Source organism: Falco punctatus (assembly GCF_963210335.1).
Source record: "Falco punctatus genome assembly, chromosome: 12".
Taxonomy (NCBI): Eukaryota; Metazoa; Chordata; class Aves; order Falconiformes; family Falconidae; genus Falco; species Falco punctatus.
This window is the reverse complement of record NC_137592.1, coordinates 30,472,782-30,486,814: the sequence shown is the minus strand read 5'-3', so window position 1 is coordinate 30,486,814 and position 14,033 is coordinate 30,472,782. Positions and strand designations below refer to the sequence as shown.

Genomic DNA, 14,033 nt, shown 5'->3' with positions numbered 1-14,033 from the left:
ATAGAAAGTGAAAAGCATATGGGAATGTCATTCTGGTTTTAATGCCATTGTGTGCGCACACACACACAAAATCACTCATAACTAACAGGTTTATTTTGTGAAGTATGAGCCAATAACTTCTCAACTTTCTGTTCCCTGAGATTAAGGATAATAGTAAAGTTTGACTCTTCTGATGAGATAAAGTCATCTCGATGCTCTTCCACCCAACATCTGCAAGCCCCACTGTCATATACGAAGGAATAAACAAAAAGCAAGGAGGAATAGATGAAAGAGAAAAGTCTTATGCAATACATAATTAAATGTTTGTTTGTTTGTTAGTTCTGCAGGCCATCGTTAGTCAAGTGTGACGTTACCAACATTTACCCATCACCTGCGCTATAGAACTGTACGAGCCTCATCGGTTATCACAGAAAATATCACACAATCATTTTCACAAATGGAGATCGCCACCAACGTGCTGGAAGATGCGTTATTAACAGCTGCGGGGCTACGCAACACGCTGCACTCAGCTCGCCGCATGTGCCACCTGCAGCACAGCGAGGAGCACCCGCCGCGTGCCCTCCCACGCCTGGGCACCTACACCTGCCGCGCATCCCCCTCATGGTAACCCTACCACCTACTGCTCTGCCGCGCAGCCTACTCACAGTAACCCTACTACCTATCGCAAATCTGCAGGAGGCTGAAAGATTCACCCCCAGTCACCCCGCTTGCAGGCCGCGGTGAATCCCAGCGGGTATTAAACCCTCTTGGCACCTCGGCTCCCACCCGGGCCACTGCACCCCCCGCAGCGGGCACGCGGCCGCGCCCCCGCCCCAAGGTCCCTCTCCCTGACAAATGACGCCACGCACGACGTCAGCTCACGGCCGCCGCGACATACAGCGACCGACCGCGACACCACGCAGCACCCCAGTGACCCCCCCCGCCGCCTGCGGCTGCCCCCGCCGCCCCGCGCCCCTCCGGCCGCCCCGGCCGCCCCCCGCGGCGAGCCCCAGCCGCCCCCGCCCCGCCGCGCCCGCCCGGGGCCCCCGCTGCACCCACCCGGGGCCCCCGCCAGCTGGCGGATGACGGCTCGGGTGCGGAAGAGCTCGCGCGCGGCCAGCCGCGCGTCCGCGCCGTGCGCCGTGTAGTAATCGCCGCGCTCGAAGAAGCGTACGGTGGTGTCGGGCTTTTCGGGCAGCGAGAGCACGGCGCGCACGAAGCCCGCCTCGACCCCCGCGCCCTCCGGCCACACGGCCTCCCGCGGCGGCTCCGCCGCCATGTTGCCGCCTCCCGCCAACGAGCCGCCTGGCGCGCGCGCGCTCACCGACGCTCCAATCAACGCGGGCCTCGCGTAAACGCGTCACATCCGCCCCGCCCCTACGCGGCGCCCGGCCGCCGCCGTTGAGGGAGCGGGGAGGGGCGGGGCTTTCCGCGCGCCGCGCGCTGCCATGGTAACGCCGCGGGGCTGTTGGCGCCCCGCCGGTGGGCGCTGGAGGGGGCGCCCGGGCCGGGCCGGGCCGGCCGCACGGTGCCCGTGGTTGGTGCTGCCTCAGCGCCGGGCCCTCTACGCTGACAGGAGTTTGTGTGTGTGTACAACCTCACGACAAAGTTGAAGTACGCCGGCCTCACTGGCGCAGGCGCGCCGCCATTCAAAGGTCTTCCCAGAGGCGGGAGGGAGCCCCAGGCAGCCGCGCTGAGGCGGTGGCTCCGCTTACTCCGTGAGGAAAAGTGTCTTGTGGACAGGGAGCATGGAGGCCCGCAGGGCTCAGCGTGACGTGGAGCTTCATAGGCTGCCAGGAGGCAGATGCTGTTAACAGCCAGCATACAGGCCTTGCTCAGGCTGCCAGGAGGCAGAAGACTGGGCCCTCATCAGTGTGCCGGGGGAATGGTGGCCAGAGGCCCCACGTCCCCCCTCAGGCAAAGAGAAAGCAACTCTCACCCATCCTACAGAGCAGGGCTCACTCCTCCCAGGCAGCACAGGGAACAACGTGGCAAATGGCCAGAAAAACCAAGACCTGGCCTCATTTACACACGAGTCACCCAGCTCTGGGATAGAAAGGGCACTGGCTGCCCTGTGGTGTTCAGAGGGATCCAGAGCCCTGGCTACAGCATGGTCCCCATGCCCAGAGTGCTTCAGTTTTACTATTTTTTGTGATCTTTTCCTTGCACTGTCCTAAGCATTTTTCAGGCTTTTTGTTTTCCTTCTGCTGTAAAGACACAAAGAAATAGAAACAGTATACCTGACAATCTTTGGTTTAGGGATTAAGAATAATGAAAAATCCCAGGTTTCATCAGCTAAATCAAGTCGTCTTGGACACTTCTCTTGTCTCACGCTGCTTTTCTTTTTTCCAGTCAGTTCTAAATCATGATTCTTGTACCCTAATTCAGCTGCCTGCGTACTATTACCTACAGACAAAACACCTTAAATTTTACATGCCTCCACATTTGTTGCATAAATGCTTACCCCTTCTTCTGCTCTGTGCACCTTGCTGCTTCAGAACGTCCCCTTGTCTGTGTCCCATTGCTTTCTCCTTTCTACTGCATGTTGCCTCAGCTTCTCCAACCTCATCTCCCACCCTTCCTTTCTTCATCCCAGCCCACTCCTGGTCCCAGCTACGGAATGCTTTTGGGACTTCTTTCTCTAGATTTCTCCCCTGACTTCTCTTTCCACATGGTGAATTAATGTGCTCATCTTTCATATTTCTTGGTGTCAATAGGTGCTTTCCAAAAGGCCCTCAGATGCTCACACAAGGACTACTTCAGGTTTTCACACTAAACTATCCTTTTACCACTGTGGCCACCCTCATACATCAGTCTGAAGGTGTTGCCGTATGCTAGCTGTCCCTCCACAGGGAACACTTTGGTGTCTCCACCTCTGCCCTGTTCCTGCCCTGTGTCACCCTGGGCTGCCTGTCCCTGCCTCAGCCTTCCAACTCCAGCCCTGTACCCCTGAAGTGCCCAGAAAAGGCATTCAAAGCCCTTTTGCACACACACTCGCTGAAGGACCACAGGCAGTTCTTGTGGAGAAGAGCAAGTCCAATCTGTCTTCATTTGACATAGGAAGGAAGAAGCAAAGCACAAGGTCACTAGAGCTTTGACAGCTTTGTAGTTGTCCAAAATCTTCCTCTTATCTCCATAACAGTTGTAAAAACAACATTGCTCTAGCCAGGGCAGTTGAATTTGTTTTTAGTACAAATAAGTGTACTTTTCCTAACCCTATTTTCAGAAGCAGCTAAACTATTTAGCTAAACTGACACCTCCCTCCAGCAAAAGTATTTGCTTGCAGCAGTACTCACGTAGGAAAATTCAGTCTAAATAATTGTCATTTAGCAAATACATAACCTTCTGAAGGTACTCATAATGTCAGGCAACCTTGCCAAGAGGTGATAATACCAGGTCAGCCCAAAATATATGTTATGAATATCTGGGAGTGCTTGTCTTTGTACATACCGATGGCTACAGATAAGGCAGAATATATAACAAGAAGGAAAAAAGTGTTCTGTACAAACATCTGGACAGGAGGTGGGCTCCAGGGACCTCATTACCATCTTCAGAAGAGATAGAATAATGTCTGCTAAGCTGTAATTGCTGCGTGTTGCAGTGCTTCCTTCTCTCTCCCCTGGGCTGGTTACACCTCTTCATACAGCGGTTTCCTCAAGGCACCTCCGCTGAGCTACAGGCTCCCATGTACAGAAAGCCACCACCCAAATGGGCTGCTAACGCTCTTCCTGTATTTTCACAGACCATAGTCTGTGAAAAACGTTTGCGTTGTGATATCTTCTGCCTAAACATCACCAGATTGATCACCTTTTCTCTGAGCTTCTGCCATTTTCTTTGCCCTGTCTGTTCTTCCAGGGCGGCTCGGTGCCCCAGCAGATCTGGACAGGTGTAACTGAATGGCAGACACCTCCCTCTTGCCAGGCTTTGTTGCTTCACTGTGCTGTTGCTAACAGAGCTCTTCCTGTGTTCTCCCTTGCTACCAGCAGCAACAGGAACAAGAAGATGGCTGTAATTGTTAGCACACAGCAGATGGAAAATGGATGCTAATCCAGACCTTAATTTTATTGCCTTCTTATGTGTAACTAGCATAGAAAAGTTGCAATGGTTTTCAGTTAGGAAAATGGATGTCATTTAACCACTGTACAGAAAAAAAAAATCTTTTTCACCAATGGTTATTTCACCAAAGGTATATTCATTATTATTACTGCTGAGCAAAATTAAATATTTATGCAAAGACAATGAGAGACTTCTTAGAAGAGGATATGCAAATAACATATTTGGGAAAGCAAACCAATAAAGTCTATACAACTTTCTTCTATACAACCGATAACACTATACAAGAGTGAGATCAGTGGCAGCTCTAATGCTTTCAAGCTGGTGGGAATATCACCAGAAAATTTTGTATTAGACCCATGTGTATTTATGTGTGCACACGTATAATGTAGCAGAGACTTTAAGATAATATTAACAAGATGATGATAGTAAGTTAATGTAAGTTTGAAAACAAAAAATGTGGCTGTTGCCTTTTAAAGAACCTTTTAACTTTCTTGTATGCACTTTTCTCACTCAGACCAATTTGGCACAGCCATGCTCTGCTTCCCAGGCACCTGAACGTGTAAGAGTTCTGCAGTGCATTTAGGGGTTAATAGAAAGAAAAAACTATTTCTCACATGTATGAAGTTTTTACATGTTGTAACCTGTTAAGTGTTGCCTCTAATGTTACACACCACTCCTTTTTATCTACCACCCTCTCCCTTGCATATATCTGCTGTTGCATGTCACCAGTAAGACAAAAAGGACAGATTTTAGCAAAGTTCATAAAACTCCCAACATAGGAGGCACCCCTACAGTGCGCCTGCCTGCCTGTATGCCCAGCGATGGGCCTTTGCAACACCAGACTGCAGCCCCTCCCGGGAGCTGCTAGAATTCAGTAACTAGCAGTTACAAAGTTGGGGCAGCAGAGCTGCTAGCATTTTTAGTTTCCTATAATATTTTCAGCCGTCTGTAGTCCCAAGTCACTGCATATTATAGCAATCAAAGTCCAGCAGGTAAGGATATAAATAAACATTGTTCACAAACAATGTTATTTCCCTTACCAAATTTACTGTGATTGTTCAGAAGGGTAATGAACATGCTACTGTCAACAGACCTACACATGCAACACTGACCTTTCATTTTGTAGTTGTGGAAAATAAGCTTAGGGATTACTTAGGTCTTTGGAAGAAAGTTGTGTAGCCTTTATTGGTCATGCTTTCTCAAACACATTATTTTCATGCCCTCTTCTAAAAAGTCTCTCATTGTCTTTGCATAAACATTTGTTTTATTTTGCTCAGCAGTAAGAATAAAATAAATGTACAAGTGTAACAATTCGTAAGTAATAGATTTGCACTTGCCTATACAAATGCTCCTTTCCCACACTGTACATAGGCACTAAGATGAATATTATTACCAGGATTTCTTGTACAGTTTGTGTCATCCCCTTGTGTAACAAAAGATCTCATTTATTCAGTTTCAAATGATTTAATAACTCTTTAGTCTGCCCTTCACAACCTTTATCACAAATGACATTACATTAAAAGAGAGGGAACATGGTATCACAACTTTGCATAGAACTTTAGATTTAAAAAACATGCTCCTTCATGGAAGTTAATGAATTAGGCAAATGAAGCATCAAAATATTTACCTTGTCAAAAATTTATGCAGTGACTAATACACTTTTATTAAGTTCTATTGGTTTGTTTCTTTACAGGAAACTTGCATTTTATCTTAGCTGAGTACTTTCCAAGTATTAAAATGGAGAACACGTAGTATTTTGCTATTTAATACCTTATTATATTTCAACAGCAATCAATCATTTTTGCCAGCAGTTCAAAACTTCTCTATATACGAGAAGAAACATCGCATGCATGTGTGGAGAGTTGACACTATCTGTTAGTGGCTTGCTTTTTTTTTAATTATTTATTTCAGCACATTAGTCTTGTCTAGCTATAAAAAACTATAAAACACAATAAAGCTGCAGGATGCCGATATATTAGTTTCTCTTTTCCCCTCATTCTTTTCCATTCCCCTATAGAAACACACTTTTATGCAGCTGGACTGTTGAACAAGTGCAGCATTTAGTAAACCAAACAGAACAAAACAAAAGCCAATAGAAAGGTCTGTAAAACCTTTAGAAAGGGAAAACCTATTACTGACCACCATTCTGAGGGCTGAGCAGCAGCATGTTTCTACCATAGTCACCGAGTTTAGAAAGATATAGTATAATCCCTTTGGTTGTGGATTCAGTTAAACTGTCTTCTATTTTTAAATTGATTTCTGTACACTTTGTGGTTTTCCAACCCCTTGGCTAGTTTCAGTCAAACATAACAAGGAAAAAGACCATACTAGAGACAGTGAGCTTGTGCATGTATCTAACGTGAAGAGCTCCATTAGGTAAAAAAAAAATTGGAAAGTATCTAAATGGCTCCTCTACTGTGGGAAAAGTAGGGAGAAAACTATGTTCAAACAAACTGATTGGGAAAAGGTCCAGGCCACACAGCAGGCACCTACCACCAGTCAAGTCAGTACATGTGTAGCTGCAGCCCTGCCGCAGCATACATCACCTCTTTCCATCCCACAGGCCAAAAATAAGGTACGAAATGGGGATGAGGAGGGGAGGAAGAGTAGCATACGATAGCATTACAATCTCGGGGAAAAGAAAGGAACGGCAAGGATACCAGTAGGCATTTTAAAAAGTACAGGATATGAAGAGTGAAGAATTGGGGAAGGCAATAACACACAACTCAGCAAAGGACATGCTTACTGCAAACTAGGCTTCATTTAACAGCTTACAGAATTGTATGAAATCCACCATCCCTCAGCATACCCGGGGAGAAAGGGAGTGGCATGCATTGGCAGAGGGAGAGACTGCCTTACAGAAGTGGTAACGGACAAGGCTGCCGGAGAAGGCTGCAAAGCACTCCGGTTAATTCCTTCTATGAGAATTTTTGTACTTAGCAGGAGCAACAATGTGACAGAGCAAATGAGCATGTGTTCTCCTCTTCCCAGAACACACTGTAGACTCAAGAGAAATTTGGTACCACTTGGGGGCTGGAGCAGCTCAGCGCACATACCCAAGCTCACAGCACCAGGTGGCGGAAGACCCCAGGAAGGGTCACTGCCACCATTTCAACATCCAATACAGCAACTCATTCCTGTCAGCTACTACCTTGTTCAACGGCAGAATGTATACTGGTGACCTGTGACATCAGAAGTACATTCAACGCAGCCCAGTAACTCCCCCCTGTATTTTGCAGACACACACCAGCTCTCTAATGGGGTGTTTCACATTTCATGTTATGAACACATAGAGCACACTCTCTGTAGCTTACCCTAATTTTCCTGGTTTAGGCAGTGTGTGTGTGTCAAAACAAACATCGCATTAGTAATAAGATTTGTCATTCAGTTCCTTATCTTGTATCTCATTATTTCTTTGGCAACAGGAGTTGCAGCATTTCCTTTATAAATCAGATATGCTGGATAGACTATAGGTGTTTACTTGCTAGCCAACATACATCGCCTAGATTACCGACTGCCAAAGCAAGCTTTTACCCAAAGCTGAGAGGTAGGTAGCAGCCTGTGTTAAGTCTGGTCAGTCTCCATGAGAGTGAACAGTAGTAAGAGTAGAAACAGATTCTAGCTGTGCAAGGGATAGCTATGCAAATCATATTAATGGTGTAATAGCTCTTCCTCAGCTCCACTGGCAGCCGCCAAGGCTACCCACCCCCAACCCTACACCAGAGATCTTCTAGATCAGAGGCTTGTTTTATTATAAATACTTACATGGCATTTGAAAGAGCAGTCTATGCATTCCTGAAATTGCTACATTCACAGCACATTTATTTTTTTATATGAACAATCCATGTCTTATCATTTTACTCCTGTTGCACATTGAGTGGAAAATAAAGCACACTTTTCACAGCTTTAAGAAAAAAATAATGCTAAGGACTATTAATACAAACTTTGTTAATCGGAGTTTAGAGTATTTTGACCTATGCTGAGGTTACTTGCTTTAAGGAAGTATTACACTGCTGAATTTGTAAGCATGGTAACTTCACAGATGATCATCATTTCAACATGTAAGAATTAGAAGCCTGTTTCAAAGTTTTATTAATTCAAGTCATAAAAAAGTTACAGCAACTTCAAATATGTACACACAGCCATAAAAACATCATGTTCAGTTATACAGGAGATAAGTCTTGCTAAAATGTGTCTACAAAACCCACCTTTCTCAACACATCTCCCACAAGGGTAAAATAACCATTTAAGCGTGTATGCTCCAAAACCCTAGTAACAGCAGTTGTCAACTCATTTCAACATCATAAAAAAAAATAAAATCAGGGAGCAAAAGTTTAGTTTCACTTGAGTAAGATGGGGCGTTTAAGATTTAACTCTCAACAAACAGTAAAAGCAGTAGTGTGGTTACCAGTCTTGGCTGTTAAAACAATCATTAAGTGAGCACAATTGGCTCTTTTTCAGGAGGAATCTTTTAGGAGTTAAGATCCGTGCCTCCAATTTTTCTGTTGTCTTCTGTTGGAATCTTACTCGGTCTTCAGCTGATTTAGTTACGCGTTCAATCCTCTATGCATTTCATTCATTTCCTTTATCTGGAGGGGAGGAGACAGGGGGAGATCAACATTTGTGCTACATCTCAATCTAAGACCCAAGTGTCAATGGGACTTAACAGCCCAGATTCTCATGAGCAAAGGGATTTGAGGTAACACTAACAGAATCAAAAGTGCCAAGACCACTGTAACACAAGTTTGGGGGTTTTTTTTGTTGTTTTTTTGTTTGTTTGTTTGTTTTAAATAAAACCAGCACTCTTTAAGGTGTGTGCAGGGTGCAGACTTGCCTATTTAGCTATATCCTTTGGATTCCTTTACAAAAGGCCCTACACCTGGCCTGAAGCACCATGCACTGGTACCTTTTGTTAGTAGCCCATTGACAAGCAGCTCTTCAATAGAAGCTGCAAGCTCAATGCAAACACCTCAAGTGAAGGTCTTCCAGACAGAACAAGACTATCAGTATTTCCTGTGGATTGTATATACCCTTGCTATAGATATGTAAAAATAGTACTTGTCAGCACTACCCCCCACCCCTCAGAAGGGCAGCAGATCACCAGTTGCCTTTTAAACTAGTGCAGAACAAACAATATAGATATGAAAACTTGTTACAGAATTTGAATACTTTCAGTCTCCTTGAAAGCATCTGAAGCACTCAAAGCAAGCTTTTAACCTACAGCAAACTTAAGAGTTTCTGGATTCTGGCCGACCTCCTCCCTGCACATACACCATAAACAGAAAATAATTACCTCTGCTTTCACGTATTTCCCTTTCCTCCTCCTTGTGAAGACCTGTAAGAGGACAGAAGAATTTTGAAGTTTTCTTTACGTCTTGACTTACATGCATGTAACTTGATCTATCTGGTTGTGACTTTATAACTCCAAACTTGAAGCTTCCCTTTCCCATTCTTCCAAACTGAGGTATGTGAGAGGCTGGCTGTCACTTTCAACTACTTTAAACCAGGAGGCAGAACAAGTACTTTCTTCACCTCAGATTTTCCCTAATACTTTTATTTTCCATGCAACACCCTTCAGTCATAACCTGAAACAGTAATGGTACGTCTATCGCCTCTTTCCCACCTCACAAATCCCAAAAAGAAGCCAGTTTACAGAGAAAGTTTCTCTCAACAGTCCAATTATCATGGTATGTTATTCACTGTTACCTGTTCTGCTTGGCAGCTTTGCTAGAACTTACCAGAACAACAATTCCAGCAACTATTGCTATTATTACTACTACAATGACAGCAATGAGGCCAGGAGTCAGAGACTTCATGGAAAACTCTGGTGCCACTTCATCAATGTAGTAGACCACAGTCTTCTCAAAATGCAGCGTTTCGTTATCAATGTTGAAGTTTACTCTGTTGCTATGAAAGATGGAGTCACCTTTTACCTAAGGACGTATAGGAAAAAAGAGACTGACTAGTTCACATTGTAATAGGCATTCATCTAGGCACTCCAACAACTCATCTTTCTTTAGCCAATACATAGTAAGACTAGTGAATGAAATACAACATACACGCCCAGTCTTTGGCAGACTTATTATCCATGACACACTTACATCTTTTTCCAAGTAGTAGGCCACATCAGCTATATCCACATCTCTAGAAGACTTGTCCGAGGCATTTTGCTTCAAATCAATAGTTATGTAAGGTTTTTCATACTGTAAAAAATATTTTATGATATTAACAATGGGCTAATTTAAATCCAACTATCAAATACACAGCAAAATATTACGATACGACTTGTGAACTCACAACCTGAACCAAGTTTATGGCACTTGTTCTTGAGCCAACTGTTTAGAGTACAATTCAAATCCCACTTTTTAATGAAGCAAAGTAAGAATTCATCTACAGACCAAGGAGAGCAATATGTAATTTCTCTCTATTTCAGTTTAGCTACAGCTATTAGCTAGCTGCTCAGTAGCACTATTTTGAGAGCTTCTAGTAAGTCATGCTGTACTGCATTAGTCAAAAAGAGTTTTCAAAGTTACTTACAGCAAAATAAAATTCTGATTATTTTAGTAAAAATGATGTGTCTCTTACCAGAACGCTTATATAGCGTCCATCCAGCAGATAATGATTGGTAATTGTTTCCTTGAAGAACCTGTAAGGATATTAAAAGCCATAGCTGTAAAAGACAGTACTATTTTACACATCTATTTTCAGAAGCATGGAAGACTAGTATAATTGCTCTGTTTTTTTTCCCTGCAGTCTCTCTGTGGTAGGCTGACCCCAGCTGGCAGGTAAATCCTCACCTTGTCTCTCACTCACTTCCCCCAGCAGGGTTGGGAAGAGAATCAGAATACCAAAAGCAAGAAAAAACCCCTCACGGGTCAACATAAAGACAGTCTAGTAAGTGAAAGGGCTGGGTGGCAGAAATACAAATCTCTAAATAATGCAAAAGCAATCACTTGCCATTAGCACATCGATACCCAGGCAATCCCTAAGCAATGGCTACTTGGGAAAAACTCCACCCTAGATTTATTGCTGAGCATGACATTGTACAATATGGGATGTGTCTTTGGTCAGTTTGGGTCAGCTGTCTCTACCTGTGTCCCTCTTCCCAAACTCTTCTTGCCCTACTACAACCTACTCACTGGGGCAGCAGAGCGAGCATCTAAGGCAGCCTCGACGCTATGTAAGCACTGCTCACCAACAGCTCGAACAATGGTCATTATCAACCCCGTTTCAATCACCAGTCTAAAACACAGCACTGTCGCAACTACTACCAAGAAAATTAGCTCCATCCCAACCAAACCCCATACACTCTCATTACTAAATTATACTACAGCGCTGTTAAATCCTAACAGGGAAGATGCACGTCAGAGTTTGAATGGTTCCGAGAGTTCAGAAGAGGAGCTGTAGTAGCAGCTTTTGTTTCAGTGACAGAGTGGGGGGTCAAATCTAATAGCTAAAGGCACACTTTTCTTATTATATAACCTCTGACAGAGAGAAGTAGGACTTTATTTTAGCCAAAAAATAGCCAAACTGTTGTATTTCTCCTGCTGCTTCTATGCAGTCCCTCCACCACCTGTCAGTTTATTTTTTGGGCAGTTTCGCTGAATTACCTGCAGTTTCCCTCAGTATATTGACTTGATAAAAAAAGTAGTTATCAGTTTTAAACAGAACTAAATCTCATTAGCTCATTAGTTAATTTACTTCCAATGAAAACTGAAGCAATTCTATGAGGGATCTGTAGGTTACTTCTAAGATGTTTTTACAAATGAGTTCACAGGTTTGAAAACGCTTCTAAACAATTGTTTAGAAATACACTAGGTATCTAGGCAATGTCTGCATGCACTACATGACATATTACTAGCATCACTTACTTCTTTAAAGATTCAGTGTTCAGAGGAGCATTTCTCTCAGCATGTTTCATTTCAAAGATGATCCACCTGAAGTAATAGGCAAGTACAATGAATATCCTTACAGCACATGCATATGTGCACATACTAAAAAACTAACCCCAGGGAAAAAAACAGAGCAATGAGAGAAAAAACAAAGCAAGCCCCCTCCAGAACACTTCAATGTCTCCTTGTTTCTGAAGAAAAAAACCCCTAACAGTTGTTAAGTGTTTATTGCTCCATCTTCATTCAGCCCCAGCACATCATTCATACAGTCAAACCCTTTCCAATAGGTAACCTAAGACAGGAATATCTTCATGTCACAGCACACCATGTTGAAAGACTTACGTTGTTCTGACTAATTTATTGCACTTCAAATCAGCATCATGTTTGTCAGTTCTTCTAACACCAGCTGTATTCACACACCAACAGGTGTTTCCACTGCACTGCTTCGCCTTGAAACCACCACCACTTTCACACTCGGGATCATAAAGACCATCAGTATCTTCAAACGCATCTTTTGGTTTCTCACGACGACCTGATTTTGAGCCCGTCATTTCTGCTTTCATCAACAGGCATTTTGAAGTCACTAAAAATAACCAGAAAGTCGTGTTATGCAGCATCAGACCATGCACGTTCGAAACAGAGCTCTTAGCCCGTAAAAACACAAGGTTACGTCAGACGCAACCAGATCTGAAGCCATTAGAAGGAAGAGTGGGTTAAAACACCCCTGCATGTGTAGGTGGTGCATAAAGTCGACGCCACTGGGGCAGGTCACCCTCCCAAAGCAAAGGCACAGAAAGCCCAGCCACCTTTCATTTCTTACAGCAAGAGGCTCGTTTACAACCTAGCTGAGCTCAAACCAAGAGTAGGGTCCTGAGACAAAGCTCTTTCACCTCTAGGGTTGGAGGGAAAGTCATGATACGTGCTCCCAAGAAAGCTAAAAATTAATCTTTGAGAAACCCTTGCCACTAGAGCTCAAATGCAAAGGAGGACGGGGGGAGCCTGCCGTAGCATAGGCGTACCCACATCCACGCAAGTTACACGGGAGGAATCCTAAACGCTTATCTTCCATCACCAGTAGAGCTGGAAGACCAGGAAGCAGCTTTCTTTCCTTGCTACCACTATTTGCCAGGAACTCAAAGGCCATTTTCACGTATTCCTTCGAGTCCAGCTGGCACCCTCCCCCGCCGCCCCGTCCCACAGCCGACACGCGTGCCTCACTCACGCGTGTCGCAGTTCACAGGCGTGCCGGAGCCCACCGACTCGCACCAGCAGACGCCGCTGGACAACTTGCAGTTGGTGACACGCTTGTTCTTCTCGCAAATGCAGGCTGGAAGAGAAGCGGGGCTGTGAGCGCGGGTCCCGCGGGGAGGCAGCCGGGCACCGCCCCCGCCCCTCAGCGGCCGGGGGTGAGCTACCCGCGCCCCCCGCCCTCCCCTAGAGAGAGGCGAGAGCTCCCCTCGCAGCGCCCCCGCGGGCTGCCGGGCCCCTCCGGCCGCCGACAAAGGGGCGCCGAGGCCGGCCGTCCCTGCCCCTCCTCACCTTCCCGGCCGCGGGGCGGCCCCTCCCCGCCCGCCCGCAGCCCCAGCGCAGAGGGGGCGCCATTTTGTGGTGCCGCACACCGCAGGGCGCCCGGTGCGGTGGCCCTAGGGGTCGCGGAGGGGCCGCACAGGGGAATCCCAGAGCGGCGGAGCCCAGTTAACAGCGGGGGTGTGGGGCGAGCAGAGGTACGCGGGTACTTACAGTCCTGCTGGGCATAGGTAGCGGCGCAAAGCAGCAGCAGGAGCGCAGCCCCACAGAACGGCTTCATGGCTCAAGACCGGCGGCGGGGTGCAGACACTGGGGGGAAAAAATCCTGCGAGACGCGGGCGAAGGAGAAGGAGCGCAGCGTGCGCAGCGGCGAGGCGATGTGAGCGGCCCGACAGGTTCTGCAGGTGGTGGTGGCTGCGCCGCGCCCTCCCGGCTCCGGTTACACCTGGGACGCGCAGGGGGCGGCGGCGGCGGCTCCTCCTCTGGGCGCGCTGTTAAGCCTCTCCCCCCACACCTGGGCGAAACTGGCTGGGGTAGGGCTGGTCCCTGCTCCCTGCCGTTTCCGTAGGGCTGGTCTGG

At 46.1% G+C, this 14,033-nt stretch overlaps 2 protein-coding genes across 3 annotated transcripts in view; both read right to left on the bottom strand.

Moving 5' to 3' along the window:
* MSH2 (mutS homolog 2) overlaps positions 1-1,301 on the bottom strand; it is a 51,464-nt gene extending 50,163 nt beyond the window's left edge. The window contains exon 1 of one of the 2 annotated variants that reach the window (XM_080408395.1): positions 1,039-1,301. In XM_080408395.1, the coding sequence (XP_080264521.1) occupies positions 1,039-1,258 (220 nt within the window). In that variant the 5' untranslated portion in view covers positions 1,259-1,301. The other variant, XM_080408394.1, reaches the window with a different exon arrangement.
* Positions 1,302-8,109: 6,808 nt separating this feature from the next.
* On the bottom strand, positions 8,110-13,805 carry EPCAM (epithelial cell adhesion molecule). Its single transcript, XM_080408401.1, has 9 exons — positions 13,668-13,805; positions 13,150-13,254; positions 12,270-12,510; positions 11,907-11,972; positions 10,621-10,681; positions 10,137-10,238; positions 9,774-9,968; positions 9,329-9,370; positions 8,110-8,624 (listed from the first exon to the last, which is right to left on the bottom strand). Exons 1-9 carry the CDS (start codon positions 13,732-13,734, stop codon positions 8,583-8,585), a joined length of 921 nt encoding a protein of 306 aa, XP_080264527.1. The 5' UTR covers positions 13,735-13,805; the 3' UTR covers positions 8,110-8,582.
* Between the last annotated feature and the right edge of the window lie 228 nt (positions 13,806-14,033).